The 23,141-nt window shown below is 39.3% G+C and overlaps 1 protein-coding gene across 1 annotated transcript in view; it reads left to right on the forward strand.

The window, feature by feature from the left end:
• LOC123499622 (sulfite oxidase-like) overlaps positions 1–22,670 on the forward strand; it is a gene marked incomplete in the record, with an annotated part of 57,820 nt that extends 35,150 nt beyond the window's left edge. The window contains 4 exon segments of the mRNA XM_045247913.1: positions 2,709–2,840; positions 3,993–4,185; positions 17,346–17,546; positions 21,058–22,670. Coding sequence (XP_045103848.1) covers positions 2,709–2,840; positions 3,993–4,185; positions 17,346–17,546; positions 21,058–21,359 — 828 coding nt within the window.
• Positions 22,671–23,141: the final 471 nt, after the last annotated feature.

Consider the following 23,141-nt stretch of genomic DNA (forward strand, 5'->3'; position numbering starts at 1 on the left):
AGAGCTCAGATTTTCCTGTATAATCCCTCCTAGATCTTTTTCTTCTTTAGTCTGCATTATTTGTTCCTCTCCCATCTAATAGTTCCATACAGGTCTTTTTTAGCATTTTCCTAGTTCCATTATGTGACACATCTTGGCATTAAACTCCAATTTCCACTTCTTATTCCACTCATAGATTTTATTTATATCTTCTTGTAACAGCAGACAGTCCTCCCTGGTTTTGATAACTCTTTGCAGCTTTGCATCATCAGCAAAGTATGTGTGTGTATTTACCTAGTTGTATTTACCTCGTAGTTTTACAGGGTCTGGGCTTTACGCTCATGTGGCCCCGTCTCCATATCTACACTTATCCAAATTTTCTTTAAAGCTATGCACACTTTGCAGACACCACTTCCTTACTGAAACTGTTCCAAGTCTCAACACATCTTTGCGGGAAACTATATTTTTTAACATCTGTCAGACATCTTCCCTTCCTCAGTTTTTTTACTATGCAATCTTGTGCTTCTAATGTCATATTCTTCTCTCAGGATCAGTTTCTCATTATCTACTTGATCCATTCTGTTAATCAATTTATAAACTTGTATCAGATCCCCTCTCTCCCTTCTCTGTTCCATGGTTGGTAGATCCATAGCCTTTAGTCTCCTCATATGTCATCCCTTCAAATTCTGGAACCATTCTTGTAGCCATTTTTTGTAGTCTCTCCAACTTCCTTATGTGTTTCTTTTTATGGGGTGTCCACACAACTCCTGCATATTCCAATCTGGGTCTTATTATAGTACTTATCAATTTCTTCATCATTTCTTTGTCCATGTAGTGAAATGCTACTCCAATATTCCTTAGCAAATTATATGTCTCTCTGAAAATTCTATCAATATGGCTTACCGATTGATTGTTTTCTTCCATCGTCACTCCCAAGTCCTTTTCCTTTTTTACTTTCTCCAGTTCTACTCCATCTCCCATCTTATAGATTCCCACTGGTCGTCTTTCACTCTTTCCCATTTCCATGACATGGCTTTTGTCCACATTGAATTCCATCTCCCATTTTTACTCCATTCCCAGATCTTATTTAGGTCTTCCTGCAGTATTTCACAATCCTCTTTTGCTTTATAACTCTGCACAGTTTGCATCATCCGCAAACAGATTTATGTAGCTGTTCACTCCTTCTGGCATGTCGTTTATATATATGAGAAAAAGTATTGGCGCCAATACTGACCCCTGTGGCACTCCTTTCTTTCTACTGCTCTCCACTTGGACTTCATATCTTTAACTACCGTCCTTATTTCTCTCCCCCTCAAATAATTTTCCATCCATCTCAATGTGCTTCCTTTTAAGCCACCCTTCTCCTCTAACTTCCACAGTAATCTTGCATGTGGCACTTTATCAAATGCCTTTTTAAATCCAAATAAATACAGTCAACCCATCCCTCTCTCTCTCTTGTACTCTATCAACTATTCTAGAGTAGAAACTCAGTAAATTTGTTACACACGACCTTTTCTAAAACCAAATTGGCTATTTGATAATAATTTGTTGTCTTCAAGGAACTCGATCCATTGTTTCTTTATTACTCTTTCACACATCTTGCATATTACACTAGTTAGTGATACCGGTCTGTAATTTAAAGGTTCTTCCTTCCTTCCACTCTTATATATGGGAACCACCTCAGCTCTTTTCCATTCTACTGGTACTGTTCCATTTTCTATTGAGCATTTTATGATGTATATAGGACTTGCTAGTTCTTCCCTACATTCTTTCAGTATTCTGCCTGAGACTTCATCCAGTCTCATTGCCTTCTCTTCATCCAATTCCTTCATTAATTCTTTTATTTCAAACTTGGTTACTTTAATCTCTTTCATATAGATGGTCTCTATTACCCTGTGGTCTTTCAAATTTGAATTCCTTTGTAAAGACCACCTGAAATTTACTATTTAACAGTTCTACCATACTTTTTGGGTCTTCCACCATCCTGTTCTCTCCTTTTAATCTTTCTATTATTTCTTTTTGCCTTATTTTCCCATTGATGAATCTGTAGAACAGTTTCGGTTGCTCCTTACATTTTTCGACAATGTCCTTTTCATATTTCCTCTTCTCTTCCTTCCTCACTCTAACATATTCATTTCTTGCTGTCTTGAAGTTTTCCATATTTATTGGATTTCTACGTATTTCTCCTCCATCTTTTCCATGCTCCATCTCTTTTCTCCTTTGTCCTGGCACACCTTGCGTTAAACAAATCTTTCTTTCCTTCTTCTTTAGGTCTATATTTTGGGACATATTCTGTGTGTGTGTGCATGCGTGCGTGTGCGCATGCATGTGTGCAGTCATCTGCTAGTTACCTAGCTAATTGTTCCCCTATGGAAAGAGCTTAGAGGTCATACTGACTGATCTTTAGGTATATATCAGGCCACTTACACACCACACACTGGAACAGTGAGGCCACAACCCTTCAAGTTGCTGCTAGGTGAACATGGGCTACACATTAAGAATCTTGCCCATCTGCCTTGCCATGCCCAAAACTAAAAGCTAAGCCTCTTGGTCATGAACCATATTTTCTAACCATTATAGGATGTATGTATGTGTGTGCATTTTAACTTACTTATCTTTTACATAGATGCTATATATATATATATATATATATATATATATATATATATATATATATATATATATATATATAATGGACATTTTCTGAGCTTCTATGGTTTGCTTTCAAGGTCAAGGGAGTCAAGGGATTAAGTTGGGGGCAGGCAGCTATTGGAAATGCAAAATGGAGTGGAGCACGTTTGTGTGATGTTCTCAAGGACTTGGGGATTGAAGATGGCAAGACAGATGCTTTACATGTACAGGTTGGTTTGTGTGTGAATTTTTATTATGAATTAAGCTTGGATGCAAGGTCACAAAAATACATGTTTTTTGGGGACATAAAGTATTTTAATTTCCATATTTAACCCTTAAAGTACGGAGAGCTGATTTACTTTCCATCTGTTACAGCAGGGGAAAATCACACCGGTCAAAAATGCTAAAAGATTTTTTCCTTATAAAATCACATTTCTCTGTTATTCTGAGTACAGTGATGTAGTTTTCAACATGTTATGACCTTTGAGAGCAAAGTTATTGCATATAAAAAAATTCTTCCCGAACGTGTGGCAGAAACCGCCACCAAGAAATACCCCAAGTGCTCTCTCTCTCTCTCTCTCTCTCTCTCTCTCTCTCTCTCTCTCTCTCTCTCTCTCTCTCTCTCTCTCTCTCTCTCTCTCTCTCTCTCTCTCATGTCATGAAAATGCAAACTCGGATATATGAAATGATGTGCAAAACAGGAAAAGAAAAAGAAACCACATATTACAAGTATTGTGGATTTTATAATAATTGGAATCTGGCAACTCTTATTAGCAATAGGATTCACGTGACTTGGCTGACAAGCACAGGCCTGTAGAGGCAACCATGGGTGACACACACCAGCGCATTGCTTGAGGGAAATATGTGAGGAGGTTTATGAACGTCACTGTGAGGGTTGGTCTGTCTCCCAGATCTCTATCAGAATCACTACTGGAGTCTTCACTTTCTTGTCTCAATAAAAAAAATCACAGTCATCATTTTCATCACTATCCTCAATGTCACTACCGACTAACACTGACATAACATCACTGGGACTACCGTTTCGTCCCTCTGGATCATGGGGGTTACCAAATGTCGCCTTGAAATGGGAAAAGATGACCTATTGTGTGGGAACATATGTCTCAAGGTTTGAGGAGGTGAGCGAGAAAAGTTGCCAGATACCTCCACTTGCCCCAGGACCAATAGTGAGGGGGAGAGATTCAAACATTTAGCACAGAAAAATCACGATTCCCAGAACGATCCCCGCCTCTGCACACGATGCTACAACCATCCTGAAATGATCACCGTACATTAAGGGTTAAGAAAAGGAATACCGGTGTGTATGATGTAACTGATTTTTTTTTATTAATAATAAAAATCTACAAACATATTGTATCTTACAGTTTGAAGGACTTGATACTGATCCTGCCAGCATGCCCTATGGAGCTAGCATTCCAATTGAAAAAGCATTAGATCCCCATGGAGATGTAATTTTGGCATATGAAATGAATGGAGAACCTATTCCTCGTGACCATGGCTACCCAGTCAGAGTCATTGTGCCTGGAGTGGTTGGAGCTAGAAATGTGAAATGGTTAGGTGAGTTACATCTTCATTTGGAATGGTCAAGCATGTATATAGTAAAAGTGATGCCTAACATAACGTAGTACATACAGGTGATCCTCGCTATACAAAAACACGCTGTGTGAATTATCACTCATATGAAATCCATGTTTTACTATCCCTTGTCTGCTTATATGAACTTGCTTTGAGTTTATGAATTTTTAAATATCTCGCCTGGCACACCAGTGGTTCCGGAAATGTGCAGCGGGTGGTTCCACACTGCAGTGTAAACAAATGTTCCCATTGCCACTATCTGCTCTACCAGTCTGCCCTACATTCCACATTTTTCATAATTTTTGCATCAATTTCTTATTGTGACTACAGGTAACTCGATTTACGCGTGTTTAATTTACGCGTTTTTTTATTACACGACCGAAAAAATATAATTAATTTCATTTGCGCGATCGGTTTGCTTATACCCGATTTGGCCCAACCATATTTTCAAATTGAGCGCCAGACACAATTTCAAACTGCGCGCCAGAGAGTTCCGCAGCTGGCCGATAGGTGGGAGCTCCGCTGCTCCTTCCTTTTCTTGTGCCTCATTTGCAGTCTGCCAACACTAAGTACAGACAGAATCTCTTCAATCTGCCTATAATTCACCAGGATGGCCCCAACACGTCCTTCATCTTCTTCTGCATGTGGGGTTATTTTTAAAAAATAAGTGGATTTTTGATAAAGTGGAAAAGCTCAGAGGAAGATGGTGACTGACTGTGTGTGAGTGGTGAAGGCAGCGACGCAGTGAATGTTGTGTTTATGTATTCTTTGTTTTGTTGTTTTCTCTTATTATTTTTTGCTTTCTATTATTATTTCTTGCTTTTCCCTTAACTTTGAATACACGTCTAGTATTTAGAATGGAAAATAATAAAACATGTTAATTTAGCCAAATAAATAGAGTATTTTGTACGAATTTTTTTGGACCCCATCCTGCATCCCCCCCCTATTGTCTATTGTTTCTTATGAGAATTGTTTGTTTTACGCGAATTTTGATATACGCGATGCCTCTTGGAACGCATTTATAACATAAATTGAGAGCTACCTGTACTGTACTTTTTTTTTATACCAGAGGGAAACTAGCCAAGGGCTACAGAAAGTAAAAAAAAAAAAAAAAATGCAAGCTCCCTAAAAGATTGGCATAGAATTAGCCAAAAGACAGGGACAAATGTCTTGAAACCTCCCTCTTAAAAGAAGTCGTTGTAGGAAGATGGAAATACAGAAGTAACCAGGGAGTTCCAGAGAAAGGTGTGAATGACTGAGAATACTGGTTAACTCTTGTATTAGAGAGTTGGGCAGAATAAGGATGAGAGGAAGAAGAAAGCCTTGTGCAGCGAGGCAGCAGGAGGAGCGGAGGCATGTAGTTAGCTGGATCAGTAGAGCAGTTAGCATGGAAATAGCGATAAAGGATAGAAAAAGATGCAACATTTCAGCAGTGAGAAAGAGGTTGAAGACAGTCGGTCAGAGGAGGGGAGTTGATGAGACGAAAAACTTTTGATTCCATCTTATCTAATAAAACTGTGTGAGTGGAACCCCCTAAACATGCGAAGAGTACTCCTTACAGGGATGGATAAGACCCTTGTACGAAGTTAGCAGTTGAAGAAAAACTGGCAAAGATGCCACAGAATGCCTAGACATACTGCAGTGTGTATTATCTTTATTGTAGCATTATTTATTATAGTCTGTTCCATCTATGAAGTCCGTTCTAGTTGTGGCAGATTCCAGAAATCCCATGAGTACAGCATTGCTATTTCGACCATCAATTATCAGATTAAACTTGCCTCCCTAGCTACCTATCCAGAAGCCTCCCGTCTCTCTCTCTCTCTCTCTCTCTCTCTCTCTCTCTCTCTCTCTCTCTCTCTCTCTCTCTCTCTCTCTCTCTCATATGTATATACTATATAATTTATATTTTATTTATTTAGTATTTATTTATTATTAATTTTCTACTTTATTTTTTCCACACCACCCATATGAGGTAAAAATTGGAGTTGTAGTTTCCATCTTGCTTGGTAGCTAGACAGAAAGTGAAGCTTGAGCCATGACACTTGACCTGACTTGAACCAGGTGAGGAACCCAAGGGGACATGCTGACCACCTTCACATCATGGCAACATTGGAAAAAACTTGTCACATCACAGAATTTTTAGAAATCGTTGTTATAATCCTAAACATCGACACTCACTGTACAATGTGATATCCTTTACCATATAACGCATACATAAAATATAACTTTTAAATAGCACATGGATGAGAAATGAGAGAGCATGTACAAAGACAGATTTAGCAGTATGGCTAGAGGTAAACGATGTGACTTGCTCCACCCTGAACAGACTTCATAGATGGAATGGACTATGATAATTAATTTGTGAGGGTAAAGGGAACAATCATGGTAGCCTATTGTCTGTGAATGATGTAGACGTGAGAAAATTAATGTGGGACTGCTGTTCAGCTAGAATTATGTTTGATTAAACCAATACGTATGGTAGAGCCTGTGGGTTACAGTACAGGACAGTTTGCAGGAAATCTTGGCAATGATAATTTTTTTAGTTTTACTACTTTTTATAAATACTATTCCAAATACACAATAAATAAAATAAACACAGTGTATGCACAAGTGCTTTTTCATAGTCTCTATGCATGCTACCATATTTATTACAGTATTACCTTGAGATACAAGTTTTTTGAGATGTGAGCTACTATTTTGTAATTTTTTTATTTTGAGAACGAGCAAAATTTTGAGATATGAGTCATGCTTGGAGATGTTGCTGCTATTGTCGGCAGCTCAGCACATCATTCTAGTCTCAGCTGGGCTAGTGTCTACGTGTTACCCATGGATCTCTTGCACTGTGATTCTTTCATCATTTTCACACTATTTACTGACTTTTTTTGTCTAAAGAAAGTGCAGTTTTAATTTATGTTTAATGTTTATGTGTGAATGGTTCCAGCATCCTTTCCTTCCTCCTTTGTCCTCCTCCACTGTTTACCACCATTAGCTGAAAAACATGTGTCCGAGGCAAGAACACTAAATAAACTTTAGCTGGTATTTCGTATATTTTCATGCATGTGTATGTAACTGAAAAGCAAAACAAATTTTCCTATCTCCCCCTACCTTCTCCACGAAACTTATCTTGGAGGGGGAAGAAAAATGTAAAGATACCTCAACAGCTAAGGCTTAACCCCCTCCCCTTCCCCCCCTCTCTCTCTCTCTCTCTCTCTCTCTCTCTCTCTCTCTCTCTCTCTCTCTCTCTCTCTCTCTCTCTCTCTCTCTCTCTCTACTAAAAACCTCATTTATTCAATGAATAATGCTTACAGGATAATAAATGAGTTCTTCTGTTATTATTAGAGCACCCAGTCTTCTGTGGGTGGCTATATTTGTATACTCCAGCTGATTGACAGTTCCAAGTGAGGGTTGGAAATGCGGTAGGGTAATGTCCCGTGGAATGCATCCCCTGAGATAAATATACTTTATAAGAGTAAATTATCTATATATTATCTCTTATGTTGTATTATGTTTCTGTGCAATGATTATTATTTATAAATATCTTTTTCTTACCAGAAAACACATGAAAAAAAAAAGATAGAGGTGCTCATTTTGGGAAGGTTGGAATGGATTAATGACATTTCAATGCATTCAATGGGAAAAACTGTTTTGAGATGTGAGGTCCGTCAGAACGAATTAAACTTGTATCTCAAGGTACCACTGTATATCTTTTTGTACTTTAATAGGATGAATACAGTACTGTTTTGATTGAAAAATCTTATGTCTGGGAACATAACCCCTATACTTATATTGCTTTAGTTATTTGCTATAAGAATATTTGCTATACAAAAAAGTTTTTGGGAACTTAACCCTTTCATATAGTGTGGATCACCTGTAATATTTTTTTTTTCTCAGCTACACAACTAAATGATTTTGAACATTGCCCCACATTTCCTTTGGTAATGCATTAGAATTTTAAGACACAAATTACTTTGAATCATCCCTTGTGGTCAATAAGTTATGGTTGTATTTGGTAACTCAACCGAGCCAGTCGTATATACTATCAAGTTTCTTGGCTTGTGCATGTGTCCACCTCAAATGATTGGAGGGAGGTAATGTACTGCATTGTTTAGAATTTTACTTTTCTTGGGTACTTTTATCATGGGCATACATTTGTGACTAGTACATGAAAATAGGTATTATGCAGTTTTGTTGTGAGTAAAAGGAACAAGCTCCTACATGAAAGCAAGAAAATATGGTCATCACAGAAATAACCAGACATATGAAATGCTTTTTAAGATAACCCATCTAGGACTATGCTATGTATCTGGTAGTTTATTCCCTGATGGGGCATCCCGTAAGGGATGATCCTCCTCCTCTCTTAATCAAATTATCAAATCACTTCATGCTTGTTGAAGCAATTTACCTCTACCAATACCTCTTTACCACCTTTATATCATCCCTCCATCTTCCAAATGATATTTTCAGTTTTACTTACTGTACACTTGCTTTATATAAATTGGGTTATTCACTATCACACTATCACTAGAGGATGAGTTGCCAACAATCACTGGCTATTGTACTGTAGGGATTGGTCAACACTCCCAAAGTTCCCTGAAGAAGTACATTGGAAAATTTTCCTATATGATATAAAATTATCTTAATTGTCCATGCTAACAGTATCCACAGGATCTGATGATACACACACCACAGAATAGTCATCATAAGTTAAAAACTGTACTTGCAACTAGGCTCCCAGTGTTTCTACATTTATTTCTAGCTTAGTACTTATTTTTAGTTTGAAATATTTTTCCACCTATTTTTACAGGAATTAATGAACTAATCTCAAGCAGTGCCTTGCTGAGATTTGCCAACAAGAGTTGGGTGTTTCTTTCACATGTACCAGAATTTATTATTTTTATATTAACCATTTTATGTCTTAGGCTCAAAAAATGGCTATTGCTTATGTTAAGAGGCTAGATGGTTCTTCCCCCCAAGGCCAAAGAAACAGAGGAACCCTTCTTTCTTTTATTATATACAATCGAGTCTATGTTATGTGTGTTAGGCGGCAGAGACCCAAGAGAATATATGCCTCAGGAATGATGGGAAGCGAGCGGCTAGGTGTAGGTGGTTTGCCAGGAGTTGGTTCCGCCAGTCTATGGGTCGTTGTTATGACCAGGTGATGGTAGTTGTTTGTGGCTCCGCCTTCTGCCTCGGTGATGGTGGGGAGCGATCGGCCAGGTGTAGATGGCTTGCACACTCTTGTTAGCACTGGGCTCCACGTCAGCATATTGGAGTAACAGTGGGATTTTTTTTTTTTTTTTTTTTTTTTTTTACTTAGGGAAGAGGGCCAGCCAAGGGCAAAAAAAAAAAAAGGCCCACTTGAGCGCTGGCTCTCCATAGAGTTAAAAAAGTGCCAAAACCGTCAGTCAGAATTAGGGGAGCAAATGCCTTGATACCTCCCTCTTAAAAGAAGACAAGTTGTAGGAATTCGGAAATACAGATGCAGGGAGGGAGTTCCAGAGTTTACCAGTGAAAGGGATGAATGATTGAGTGTACTGGTTAACTCTTGCATTAGAGAGTTGGACAGAATAAGGATGAGAGGAAGAAGAAAGCCTTGTGCAGCGTGGCCGCAGGAGGAGGGGAGGCATGCAGTTAGCAAGATCAGTAGAACAGTTACCATGAAAATAGCGATAAAATATAGAAAGGGATGCAACATTTCGGCGGTGAGAAAGAGACTGAAGACGGTTAGTCAGAGGAGGGAGTTGATGAGACGAAGAGCTTTCGATTCCACCCTATCAAGCAAAGCTGTGTGACTGGAACCCCCAAACATGCGAAGAGTACTCCATACAGGGACGGATAAGGCCCTTATACAGAGTAAGCAGTTGGAGGGGCGAGAAAACTGTCGGAGACGCCTCAGAACACCTAATTTCATAGAAGCTGTTTTAGCAAGAGATGAGATGTGAAGTTTCCAGTTAAGATTATGAGCAAAGGACAGACCGAGGATATTCATTGTGGAAGAGGGAGACAGTTGAGTGTCATTGAAGAAGAGGGGATAGTTGTCTGGAAGGTTGTGTCGAGTTGATAGATGGAGGAATTGAGTTTTTGAGGCATTGAAAACTACTAGATTTTCTCTGCCCCAATCGGAAATCTTAGAAAGATCGGAAGTCAGGCGTTCCGTGGCGTCCCGCGTGATCTGTTGATTTCCTGAAGGGTTGGACGTCTCTGAAAGAACGTGGAAAGATGTAGGGTGGTATCATCAGCGTAGGAGTGGATAGGGCAAGAAGTTTGGTTAAGAAGGTCATTAATGAATAATAGAAAGAGAGTGGGTGACAGGACAGAACCCTGAGGAACACCACTATTAATAGGTTTAGGAGAAGAACAGTAGCCGTCTACCACAGCAGCAATAGAGCGGTCGGAAAGGAAACTTGAGATAAAGTTGCAGAGAGAAGGATAGAAGCCGTAGGAGGGCAGTTTTGAAATCAAAGCTTTATGCCAGACTCTATCAAAAGCTTTTGATATGTCTAACGCAACAGCAAAAGTTTCACCGAAATCTCTAAAAGAGGATGACCAAGACTCAGTAAGGAAAGCCAGAAGATCACCAGTAGAGCGACCTTGACGGAAGCCATACTGGCGATCAGACAGAAGATTGTGAAGTGACAGATGTTTGAGAATCTTCCTATTCAGGATAGATTCAAAAACTTTAGACAAGCAAGAGATTAAAGCTATAGGACGGTAGTTTGAGGGGTTAGAACGGTCACCCTTTTAGGAACAGGCTGAATGTAGGCGAACTTCCAGCAGGAAGGAAAGGTAGAAGTCGATAGACAAAGTTGGAAGAGTTTGGCCAGGCAAGGTGCAAGCACAGAAGCACAGTTTTTGAGAACAATAGGAGGGACCCCATCAGGTCCATAAGCCTTCCGAGGGTTTAGGCCAGCAAGGGCATGGAAAACATCATTACGAAGAATTTTGATTGTAGACATGAAATAGTCAGAGGGAGGAGGAGAGGGAGGACAAGCCCAGAATCGTCCAAGGTGGAGTTGTGAGCAAAGGTTTGAGAAAAGAGTTCAGCTTTAGAGACAGAAGAGATGGCAGTGGTGCCATCAGGATGAAATAAAGGAGGAAAGATGAAGAAGTGAAGTTATTTGAGATGTTTTTGGCTAGATGCCAGAAGTCACGAGGAGAGTTTGAGTTTGAAAGATTTTGACATTTCCTATTTATGAAAGAGTGTTTGGCAAGTTGAAGAACAGACTTGGCATGATTCCGGCAGAGATATAAAGTGCATGAGATTCAGGAGATGGAAGGCTCAAGTACCTTTTGTGGGCAACCTCTATCATGTATAGCACGAGAACAGGCTGAGTTAAACCAAGGTTTAGAAGGTTTAGGTTGAGAAAAGAATGAGGAATGTACGCCTCCATGCCAGATACTAACACCTCTGTTATGCGTTCAGCACAAAGAGATGGGTCTCTGACACGGAAGCAATAATCATTCCAGGAAAATCAGCATAATACCTCCTCAGGTCCCCCAACTGGCAGAGGCAAAACGCCAGAGGCACCTTCGCTTTGGGGATCCTGCGGAGGGATTGGAAAAATAGGACAAGATACAGAAATGAGATTGTGATCGGAGGAGCCCAACGGAGATGAAAGGGTGACAGCATAAGCAGAAGGGTTAGAGGTGAGGAAGAGATCAAGAATGTTGGGCGTGTCTCCAAGACGGTCAGGAATACGAGTAGGGTGTTGCACCAGTTGCTCTAGGTCATGGAGGATAGCAAAGTTGAAGGCTAGTTCACCAGGGTGGTCAGTGAAGGGAGAGGAAAGCCAAAGCTGGTGGTGAACATTGAAATCTCCAAGAATGGAAATCTCAGCAAAAGGGTAGAGGGACAGAATGTGCTCTACTTTAGAAGTTAAGTAGTCAAAGAAATTACTATAGTCAGAAGAGTTAGGGGAGAGATAAACAGCACAGATGAATTTAGTTTGAGAGTGACAGTTAAGTCGTAGCCAGATGGTGGAAAATTCGGAAGACTCAAGAGCGTGGGCACGAGAGCAAGTTAAGTTGTTGCGGACATAGACGCAACATCCAGCTTTGGAATGAAAATGAGAATAGAGAAAGTAGGAGGGGCAGCTCTTGTCCTGGGTCTGCCAGGAGAAGAGCAACACAGGCTGCTAGGTGACAAGGTGCAGCATTTGGTTGAACCTCGCGTCTTGGTGAAGCTTCTCCCTATTCCTGGTGATGACATGAGAGGTGAGATGGGGGCAGGTACATGGTCTAGCACCCACAGAGGAGGTGTGAGGGGCAGTGGCTGGCAGATGGTTTCAGCCGGTGACTCAGGAACTGAAAGGATGCAGGAAAGGTTCTGGGAACTATTTAGTATTGCTCCAGAGGAAAGAGAGAGAGAGATAGGGAAATCTAGGGACTATGTAGCATCTCTCCAGAGGAAAGAGAGGTGCAGGTTCTGGGGGCTGGTAGGCATTGAGCCAAAGAGAGAGAGAGAGAGAGAAAGAAGTCTGGGGACTATTTAGTGTTTCACCAAAGAAAGGAGAGTGAGAAGTATAGAGGCTAATTAGCGTTGTGCTAGAAGAAAGGAGAGGAGTTGCCAGAACCTGAGCCAGCCTGAGTTTAGCTGTGAAGTGCTGCTCTGGCCCTTTATATACCCCTCAGGCCTCCTAGACTAGAGTGACGCATCGCGCATGCACCAGCCACGTTTAGGCATCACAACTTATATACAGCAGAGGCATGTGAAGGAGGAATAAAAGGAGAGGGTAGGGAAAGTTGTCAGAAATTCAGAAATTCATAAGTCAAAGTACCATTGTATTTTGTTGATAGGTAAGTATAGTGTACAGATACAACAGTGGAACCATTGTATTCTTGATATTTTAAGGGGTAACAAAGTTTTTTCATTGTTTCCCTTTTACCAATAGGAGTCTTCCATGGTAAAAAAAAATCTCATTTGTTGATGTTGATAGTAGTCTAGATCAGGGGTTCTCAAACTTTTTCTCGTTAAGTACCCCTTGAGTTATAAGACCATCTTCCCGAACCCCCAATAATCTGACAATGAACAGAATGGCAATTATATATATATATATATATATATATATATATATATATATATATATATATATATATATATATGAAAATGAAACGCCGTTATAATATAATATAATATGATATAAGAATAATCAATATGCAATTGAAAACACCAATATACCTCATTTAGGCAAACAAAATGTGCTGGAGACAGGGACAGCAACTCCGATGTGTATCAGTGTGTGTCGGCTAGCTGACTAAGTTGACTGTCCAGTCCACGTAACCGTCTCCACACCCTCACTCACAGCTGCTGTTTTAAAAGTAAACCGACACGATATGGTGCGCCTCTTCATTACACACACACACACACACACACACACACACACACACACACACACACACACACACACACACACACACACACACACACACACACACGCACACACACACACACACACCAGATTCAACTATAGGTAATCAACGCTGTAAATTTAGAAACCAGCGTAGAACAGTGAGATTGAAGGAACACACACTGCTAGCTCTGAATTTCATAATCCACAACTACCACTATTTAAAATATGTTTTTCGTCAGCCATCTAAGTACCCCTAGAAATCTTCTTGTGAACCCCTGGGGGTTCGCGAACCCCAGTTTGAGAACCCCTGGTCTAGATGGTTCCCAAAGATTGTAAAAAATCCTGCTACTTCCTCCCTCTCACAAATAGAAGCATTTTTTTTTAGTGTGTCTTAAGATGGGATTCCTATATATTAAAAAAAAACTTAACAAGGAAGAATTGTTGTTGGACAACCATTTTCAATTTTCTTTTCCTTTATGCAAGAAGGTAAAAAAAAAAAAAAAAAAAAAGCCCACTTGATTGCCAGTTCCCTTAAAGATTAATAGAGTTAACCAAAAGCGTGGGATAAATGTCTTGAAACCTCCCTCTTAAAAGAATTTAAATAAAAAAAAGATGAATACAGAAGCAGACAGAGAGTTCCAGAGTTTACCAGAGTAAGGTATGAATGATTGAGAGTACAGGTTAACTCTGCATTAGAGCCTTGGACAGATTAGGGGTAAGAGGAGGAAGAAAGCCTTGTGCAGCAAGGCCACAGGAGGAGGGGAGGCATGCAATTAACAAGATCAGATGAGCAGTTAGAATGAAAATAGTGATAAAAGATAGCAAGAGATGCAACATTCCAGAGGTGAGAAAGAGGCTGAAGATAGTCGGTCAGAGGTGGGGTGTGGATGAGACAAAAAAACTTTTGATTCCACCCTATCTAATAAAACTGAGTAGAACCCCAGTCTAACATACAAAGAGTACTCTGTACAAGGACGAATAAAGTCCTTGTATATAGTTAGCAGTTGGAGGGGTGAGAAAAACTGGCGGAGATGCCACAGAACGCCTAACTTTATAGAAGCTGTTTTATCAAGAGTGAAGTTTCCAGTTAAGATTGTGAGTAAAGGACAGACCAAGGATATTCAATGTGGAAGAGGAGGACAGTTTAGTGTTATTGAAGAAGAGGGATAGTTGTCTGGAAGATTGTGTTGAGTTGATAGAGGAGTTGAGTTTTTGAGGCATTGAACACTACTAAGTTTTCTCTGCCCCCACTCAGAAATCTTAGAAAGATTAGAAGTGAGGCATTCTATGGCATCCCTGCATGATTTGTTGACTACTTGATGGAAAGATGTAGGGTGGTATCATTAGTGTAGGAGTGCATAGGACAAGAAGTTTGGTTAAGGTCATTAGTGAATAATAGAAAGAGAGTGGGCGACAGGACAAAACCCTGAGGAACACCTTGAGATAAAGTTGCAGAGAGGATTGAAACCATGGGAGGGCAGTTTTATGATGAAAGCTTTATGCCAGACTCTATCAAAAGCTTTTATATGTCTAACGCGACAGCAAAAGTTTCACTGAAATCTCTAATAGAGGATGACCAAGACTCAGTGAGGAACGCCAGAAAATCACCAGGAGAGCGACTTTGACGGAAGCCATACTGGCGATCAGATAGAAGATTGTGAAGTGACATGTTTAAGAATCTTCCTATTCAGGATAGAATCAAAAACTTTAAACAAGCAAGAGATTAAAACTATAGGACAGTAGTTTGAGGAATTAGAATGGTCACCCTTTTTAGGAATATGCTGAATGTAGGCAATCTTCCAGCAAGAAGGAAAATTAGAAGTCGATAGACAAAGTTGAAAAAATTTGGCCAAGCTAGATGCAAACATGGAAGCCCAGTTTTTGAGGACAATAGGAGGGACCCCATCATGTCCATAAGCCTTCCAAGCCAGTGAGGGCATGGAAAACATAATGAAGAACTTTGACTGAAGGCATGAAATAGTCAGAGAAAGGAGGAGAGGGAGGGACAAGCTCAGAATCATCCAAGGTGGAGTTTTTAGCAAAGGTTTGAGAGAAAAGTTCAGCTTTAAAGATAGATGAGATGGCAGTAGTGTCATCTGGATGAAATAAAGGAGGGAAAGATGAAGTAAAGTTATTGGAGATGATTTTGGCCAGATGCCAGAAGTCTCGAGGGGAGTTAGAGGTTTATAGATTTTGACATTTTCCATTTATGAAGTGTTTGGTAAGTTGAAGAACAGACTTGGCATGATTCCAGGCAGAAATATAAAGTGCATGAGATTTAGGGGATGGAAGGCTCAAGTATCCTTTGTGGGCAATCTCTCTATCATGTAAAGCATGAGAACAAGCTGTGTTAAACCAAGGTTTAGAAGGTTTAGGTTGAGAAAAAGTGAGGAATGTATGCCTCCATGCTTGACACTATCATCTCTGTTATGCGTTCAGCACACAGATGGGTCTTTGATATGGAAACAGTAATCATTCCAGTGAAAATCAGCATAATACCTCCTCAGGTCTCCCCAACTGGCAGAGGCAAAAATGCCAGAGGCACCTCTGCTTTGGGGATCCTGAGGAGGGATTGGAGAAATAGGACAAGATACAGAAATAAGATTGTGATCAGAAAAGCCCAATGGAGAAGATAGGGCAGAAGCAGAAGCAGAAGGGTTTAAGCTGAGGAAGAGATCAAGAATGTTGGGCATATCTCTAAGACGGTCAAGAATACGAGTAGGGTGTTGCACCAGTTGCTCTAGGTGATGGAGGATAGCAAAGTTGAAGGGTAGTTCACCAGGATGGTCAGTGAAGGGAGAGGAAAGCCAAAGCTGGTGGTGAACATTGAAATCTCCAAGGATGGAGGTCTCTGCAAAAGGATAGTGGGACAGAATGTGCTCCACTTTGTAAGTTAAATAGTCAAAGAATTTACTATAGTCAGAGGAGTTACGGAAAAGAAAGACAGCATAAATAAATTCAGTTAGAGTGACTATTGAGTCTAAGCCAGATAGTGGAAAACTCGGATGATTTGAGAGTGGGCACAAGAGCAAGTTAAGTCGTTACATACACCACTTTGGCACAAAAAGGAGGATAGAGAAAGTAGGAGGGAACAGAGAAAGAGCTACTGTCAGTTGCCTCATACCACTGTGTTTTGGTGGATGAGGTTTAGTAGAGGAGAGGTGGTGTTCTACAGATTGAAAATTAGATCTAAGACCGCAAGTGTTGCAGAAGTTAATGTAGAAAAGTCATTTTGGGTCGCCACCAAGAGAGCAGTCCAATCTGGGGACATTTCTGGTCCCTTCTCCAGAAGGGGACTCCGAGGCTGAATTTGGAGTTGCCATTTTTTTTTTTTTGAATTGTAAGTGAAGGGTGTGTGTGTGGTAAGTGCATGTAGTTTTGTGTGAAGAAGGAGAGTTGTCTTTAGAGGGTAAGCTGTGACTGGCCGGGAAATGTTCAGTGAGATCACAATTAGCTTTACTGGAGTGTTCACAGTAGCCCCTGAACTAGTGATATTAGATCTCACTGGGAGTAGATCATCGTTTCGGTAGGTGTCTACTACCTCCTCCTCGCTAGGCCACACTTGAATTTCATGGCATAGCTAAACAAAATGCATATGTGCACTGAAAATCTTCAACATAGAATAAGATATACTGCCAATAGCAGCAGAAAGTTTGGTTACACCCTAGACACATTATTATACAAAGCTGAGTGTTATTTATTTATATGTAGTGGTCATGTTAGTTATGCTGACATCTGATTTGCAGATTTAAGTAATGCATAGTAATGGAAATAATTACCTTCATCTTTCAGGAAGAATTATAGTTTCTAAAAATGAGTCTGATGCACATTGGCAACAAAATGATTACAAAGGATTTGCACCAAATGTGGATTGGGACACTGTAGACTTCAAGAAATCTCCAGCAATCCAGGAATTACCAGTCATCTCAGCTATTTGTGAACCCTTGGAAGGAGAAAGTGTCAAAGTGAAGAATGGCAAAGTAAAAGTTAAAGGTAAGCTCATAATTCTTTTTTGCATATTACAAAATTGAGTTGAGTTTATTTATTTATTTATTTATTTATTTATTTTTTTTTTTTTCAGTTTAGAAATGGAAGGCTAGGATGGGTGTTAATTCAGTCTTGGGGAACACCATGTGGATGTGGATGCTTTGTTTCAACTAGATGCACATAGATACCACTTTTAATTTTTTTATGATTTATTGTTATTACTGTTTTTAATAAATACAGTTATACAAACTCAGTGGAACCTCAGTTTACAAACACTTCATTCCTGAATACCATTCAAAATCTTAAAGATTAAAAACCAAAGCTATTTTCCCCATAGTAATCAATATATAATGGATGACGTAATCTGTTCCTAGACACCAATCCATTCTGTCTTGACAGCTTATAATATGTGTTCCCACTGTTTAGATGGTTGCTTCACAACATTTCCAGCTCAGAAATTATTTATCCAGAAAGATGTATTGAATTAACTTAATGAACTCATCAAATGACAAAACAGAGGAGCTATCCACTACTACTAAAATGAGACTGACAGAAGAGAGGAGCTATCCATTTACTACTAAAATGAAGGCTATCATAACACTTAAACATCTTTATGCCAGGAAAAGCTAGTGGAAAATTACACAGAAATGGATACCAAAAATTATACCTTTGCTGAGATTGAGAAGCATAATAGGAAAGGAAATAGTTAATAGGGATGCCTAAAAAGAGGAATGACAGTGAAGGTATCCAAGAAAGAGTCTGAAGGACAATATACTGTCTACCGTGGAAAGTTAGTTCACTGTGCACCTGGCAAACTGATTAATCACATTTTTTTTTATTTATGGCTTTGATAAGTTGAAGAATGGAACCTCTTTTCTCTAATATTAGCAATAATGATGATGCCTTGGCAACCCTGTGTGGCAGCACAGCCATGCTCAGCTGCTTTGTGAGGCCAGTAAAATGGAGTTTTGGTTATTATTGTATATCACATCAAATTTTTGCTTTATTGTACAACATTTTATGAAAACAGCTTAGTCTAATGGCCAGAACAGTAACTACTGGAAAAATGTAACAGCTGCAGTTGCCTTATACAAAATTGACAATTATCAACTCTGTGTGAGCATGTAAGTTGGTGAGAAGGTGGCAAAGCAATTTATTAAAGAAAGAGTGGTGCAGTGGTGTGCTTTGGGATCCGAGGGTCTCCAAGAGCATGGGTTCGAATCCTGTCTACAGTCTGAGTATAGGTTGGGGTTCCTCACTCGGGGCAACGGTTTCCTAGCAGGTGGGCTTTGAGATAGGAGGTACCCCAAAAAGTAACCCTTTAGCTCGTAAATTCCCATGGTAAAAAAAGAATGGTAAAAAAAGAAAAAAAAAAAAAAAAAAACTTGCCTGCATCAATCTCTTACCTGGCAAACTAAATTAATATCTACAAGGGCTAGAAAGGGATTACAAGAATCAGTAAGGCTTGAGATGTGGTACAGCCAGATCCTATGCTCCATATTTCAGTTAATCACTTCACTTGACAAGCATGTATACTCTTATCTTGAGATAATACTTATTTGATTGGAATAGTTGCTTTGTATAAAGCAACCACAGCTGTTATGCTCTCTCTTTTAGTAATTCTGGCCATCACACTGTCACACTGGGCAACATACACACCAAATGTTGCATACCAAACCAAAAAAAAGTAGTGGTGTCACTGGTGTGGCACAAAACATGCTTAAAAAAAAAAAAAAATTTACTGGCCTTGCTAAACAGCTGAGCATAGCTATCCTGCCACAAAGAATTGTCAAAGCATCATCATTGAATAGATTTTGCACTACACCTTAACTATTTTTAGCTATGATTCAAAAGATACAATTAAGCAGATTACTAGCTACCTAGCAAATGAACTTTCTGCACAGACTGTTACATAAAATAGTATCAAACCAGTGAGATTTAGGTAGGGTAGCAGTTCCATTTCACTTAAAGACTAGAATTGTTTGAAAACAACATTTGTACTGTACAGTACTACAAACATTAGAAAAAGAAATATACTAGTAAATTGATTAGAATAAATAGTGTGAGTTTAAAATTATTCTTAAGGGCCTGTCACACCTTAACGTTTTAGAGAACGTATGGCTAGCGTATGGTAAACATGTTAAACGGTGGCGTACGCTGAACTCTTCGTTTTTCGGCGCGTTGTCGACGTATGCAGAGCGTATAAGACAACGATCGGGGAACGTACTCAGCGCGTGAGGAACGTGTGAGGAACGAACTAACAGGTAACGATCGAGTAGCATACGCGTAACAATCGAGTATCGTACGTCCCTCGATCACGTGACGCATGTCAACTGCATAAAAAGGTTGCTGCAAGGACTATCGTGTCACAACTATACCAGCCATGGGCAAGAGGTCACCGACCAAGAAACCAGCACGGGGCCGCGGCCGTGGTCGCAAGACACCCACACTGTCACCTTCACCTCTAGTCTCGGACGTCTTGGGTGATAGAGATGGGCGTGACTCATCTTCGCCACCGCGAAGAGATGCCTCCCCTGCAGGCTCCACCGCATCCTCTGCTGCATCGACCTCTACTCTACAACCACATGATATGAAAAAGAGAGCCAAGAAGACTCAGTTTTGTTTGGATCCTGAAGAAGAACAGATAATGTGTGACTTTGTGAGAGAAAATGACATACTGTGGAATGTAAAGAAGACTGACTACAGACGTGTTGACAAGAAAACCAAATTATGGGAAGATCAGGCTAAAATTATGGGAAAAACAGTGGATCATCTGCAAGGGTGGTTTCGCTCCCTGAGGATGCCCACACGTCTTCAGAAGAAGAAGAGTGGGGATGGAACTAGACTTCACAGAGAGAATACAACGCGTGAGGAACGATCAGAGAACGAATGATAACGATCGCCTAACGTGCCTTTAACTTATCCCCAGCGTATGCATAACGTACTGGCCACACGCTGGCATACGTCGAGAATTTTGTGCATGCTCAAAACTTCTAAAAACTTCGCTGTCCCTGCGTACGACGACGTACGGCACCGTACGCCACCGTACTTCAACGTACCCTAACGATGGAGCAGCGTACCCATAACTTATTCAAGCGTATGCTGAGCGTGTGCCACCGTTTTCCATACGCTAGCCATACGTTCTCTAAAACGTTAAGGTGTGACAGGCCCATTATGGAATAGGAACATTAAAGGGAAATAAGGTTTGAATTGAGGAACTTTTCATTTACTTGATCATTATTACTAGATTTGACTGAACCTTACCATCTTTCAGATGTAATTCACTTGCTTACTCTTAAAGTCGTCTTTAAAGTATTTTTGAGTCAGCTCTAAAGTATTTTTGTAAGTAATAGGGCCTTTATCTAAACTGAGCCTTTAACAGCTTGTGTTTTTGGTAAATAATGCATTAAAAGCATTGTGCACTCATCAAACTAATAGCTGTTAATTTTTTATAAAATTTGTCTGGGTCACATTAAGAAATACTAATCACTGAAAGTATTTAACTTTTTGTACGAAGGGTATGCCTGGAGTGGTGGTGGCAGAAAGATTGTTCGAGTTGATGTTTCAAGCGATGGAGGAAAGAACTGGCTGGCAGCAAATGTTCTGGAATCAGATGAAGCAAGACATCCTTGGGCATGGGGCTGGACCATATGGACTGCAGAAGTGCCTGTGCCCAGAACTGAATTAGAAGCACAGCTGTGTGTCAAGGCTGTGGATTCCCAATACAACACTCAACCAGAGAATTTTGAAAACATCTGGAATCTTCGAGGAGTATTAGCTAATGCTTATCATAGAGTTAATGTTAAGTTACAGAAATAATGATGTTCTATATTGGTGGTATATATATATATATATATATATATATATATATATATATATATATATATATATATATATATATATATATATATATATATATATATATATATATATATATATATATATATATATATATATAAGAAAGCGTGGGGAGTTTACAGAACTAGGGGTTGTCACCGGATGGCAGCACAGTACATGTCCTGTTCATTCACACAGGGGTAATATAGAATATACCCAGTGTCATTCTATAAACATAGAGAAGCAAAGTTGATATAATACATTTTTCTACATTATTCTTCCAATTAGTAACACAGGCAAAATCAAACCCTATTCATGAACAAATGTATATAAGTTGATTATCTAGTGCATTGGCATTGAGGCATATTTGGTCATCTCCACATTTCCAAAGGAGTACACCCTTGATTGGAAGAGTATTAATCCAAATGACGGTAAACAAGAAGACAATATGTCTTTGCCACCTAAAAAGTCAAAGTCACACGGATCAACTTATTAGTATCTGGAAACAACAATTCTATTTAAGAATAGGCAACTTGAGTATCCTGACAAGAGTTTTTGTTATACCAACCTGGGCTTGCCACCTGTTTAACTTAAACACATTGTTGGACAGATAATTAATTCCTGCTGTAATGTCCATGCCACTATACCATGAGTAGGACAGCTTCACATATTCCTCTCTTCTTACTCTACAGTATGATATGCTTGTTCTGTGCTCAACTGTTTTGCCACATCAATCTTGATCTTGACTTGGGCTCGATGTGAAAGAGATGCTAAAATCCCCACGAAAATAACTATATCCATATATCATGATGTCACTGAGTATGTTGGATCATACTATATAGTACAGTAACTGTTCATTGTTCAAATCAATAGATTTTAGACTTGTAATATGCCATATTTAAGACACTGGTAGCAGTATTACAAGATAATCACAAAAAAATATTTGTTTTGACTAACATCTCCCAAAATTATCAAGATATTTAAAAGGAGATACAGAATGTCAACAGTATCATAATAATCAAGGTTTTATGCATCTGTATGCACGCACCTGGGATTTAATACAACCATATTTTAGCTCATGTCAGTAGGGGACATGTAGCAGTGGTGACATCTGTTGGGTTAGTTCTGAAAACTCCCCCTTATTTCTTAGCATTTTTACAGAGAGAAGGAGAGTGAGAGAGAAAGAAAGAGCCAAGTAGAAAAAGAAAATAATTTATTTACAAAAGTATTCACAATGTAAAACATACAAAATAAACAACACATTTGGCTAGAATTAGCAGACTGCAGACAGAGTAAAACTTACGGCACCAACTTCAATAAGTGTGAAAGAGTTGGCAGAAAACCATAACTTCATGCCAGTGTGCTCGTAAGTAATCATACAATGAGGATTATGGATTGGATAGTCCTCGACTCACCTTCTCGTAATTTCATTCATATACATAATCTCTGCCTTCACAGCCAAAATGTATATCTTTTATCATTACATAAGCAGATGAAACTAATATTAGTATCTTAACAGTAAAATATTGAAATATTAGAAGCCTTTGGGGAAAATTGATAACATTAGAGCTCACTTTATTTTGATAACCACCAATCTGATATTTTATTCTGTTCAACAATGTAAACAAGTACAGGCAACCCCGTTAACGAAGCTTCACACAACGAAATTTCGCTACAACGAAGGTTTCATTTAACTACCATCTGCTCGTTTAACGAACACCAAACTCGCTTTAACGAAGTTTTATCTAGGTAATATTTTCCAAG

Source organism: Portunus trituberculatus, chromosome 50 (assembly GCF_017591435.1).
Source record: "Portunus trituberculatus isolate SZX2019 chromosome 50, ASM1759143v1, whole genome shotgun sequence".
In the NCBI taxonomy this organism is placed as follows: Eukaryota; Metazoa; Arthropoda; class Malacostraca; order Decapoda; family Portunidae; genus Portunus; species Portunus trituberculatus.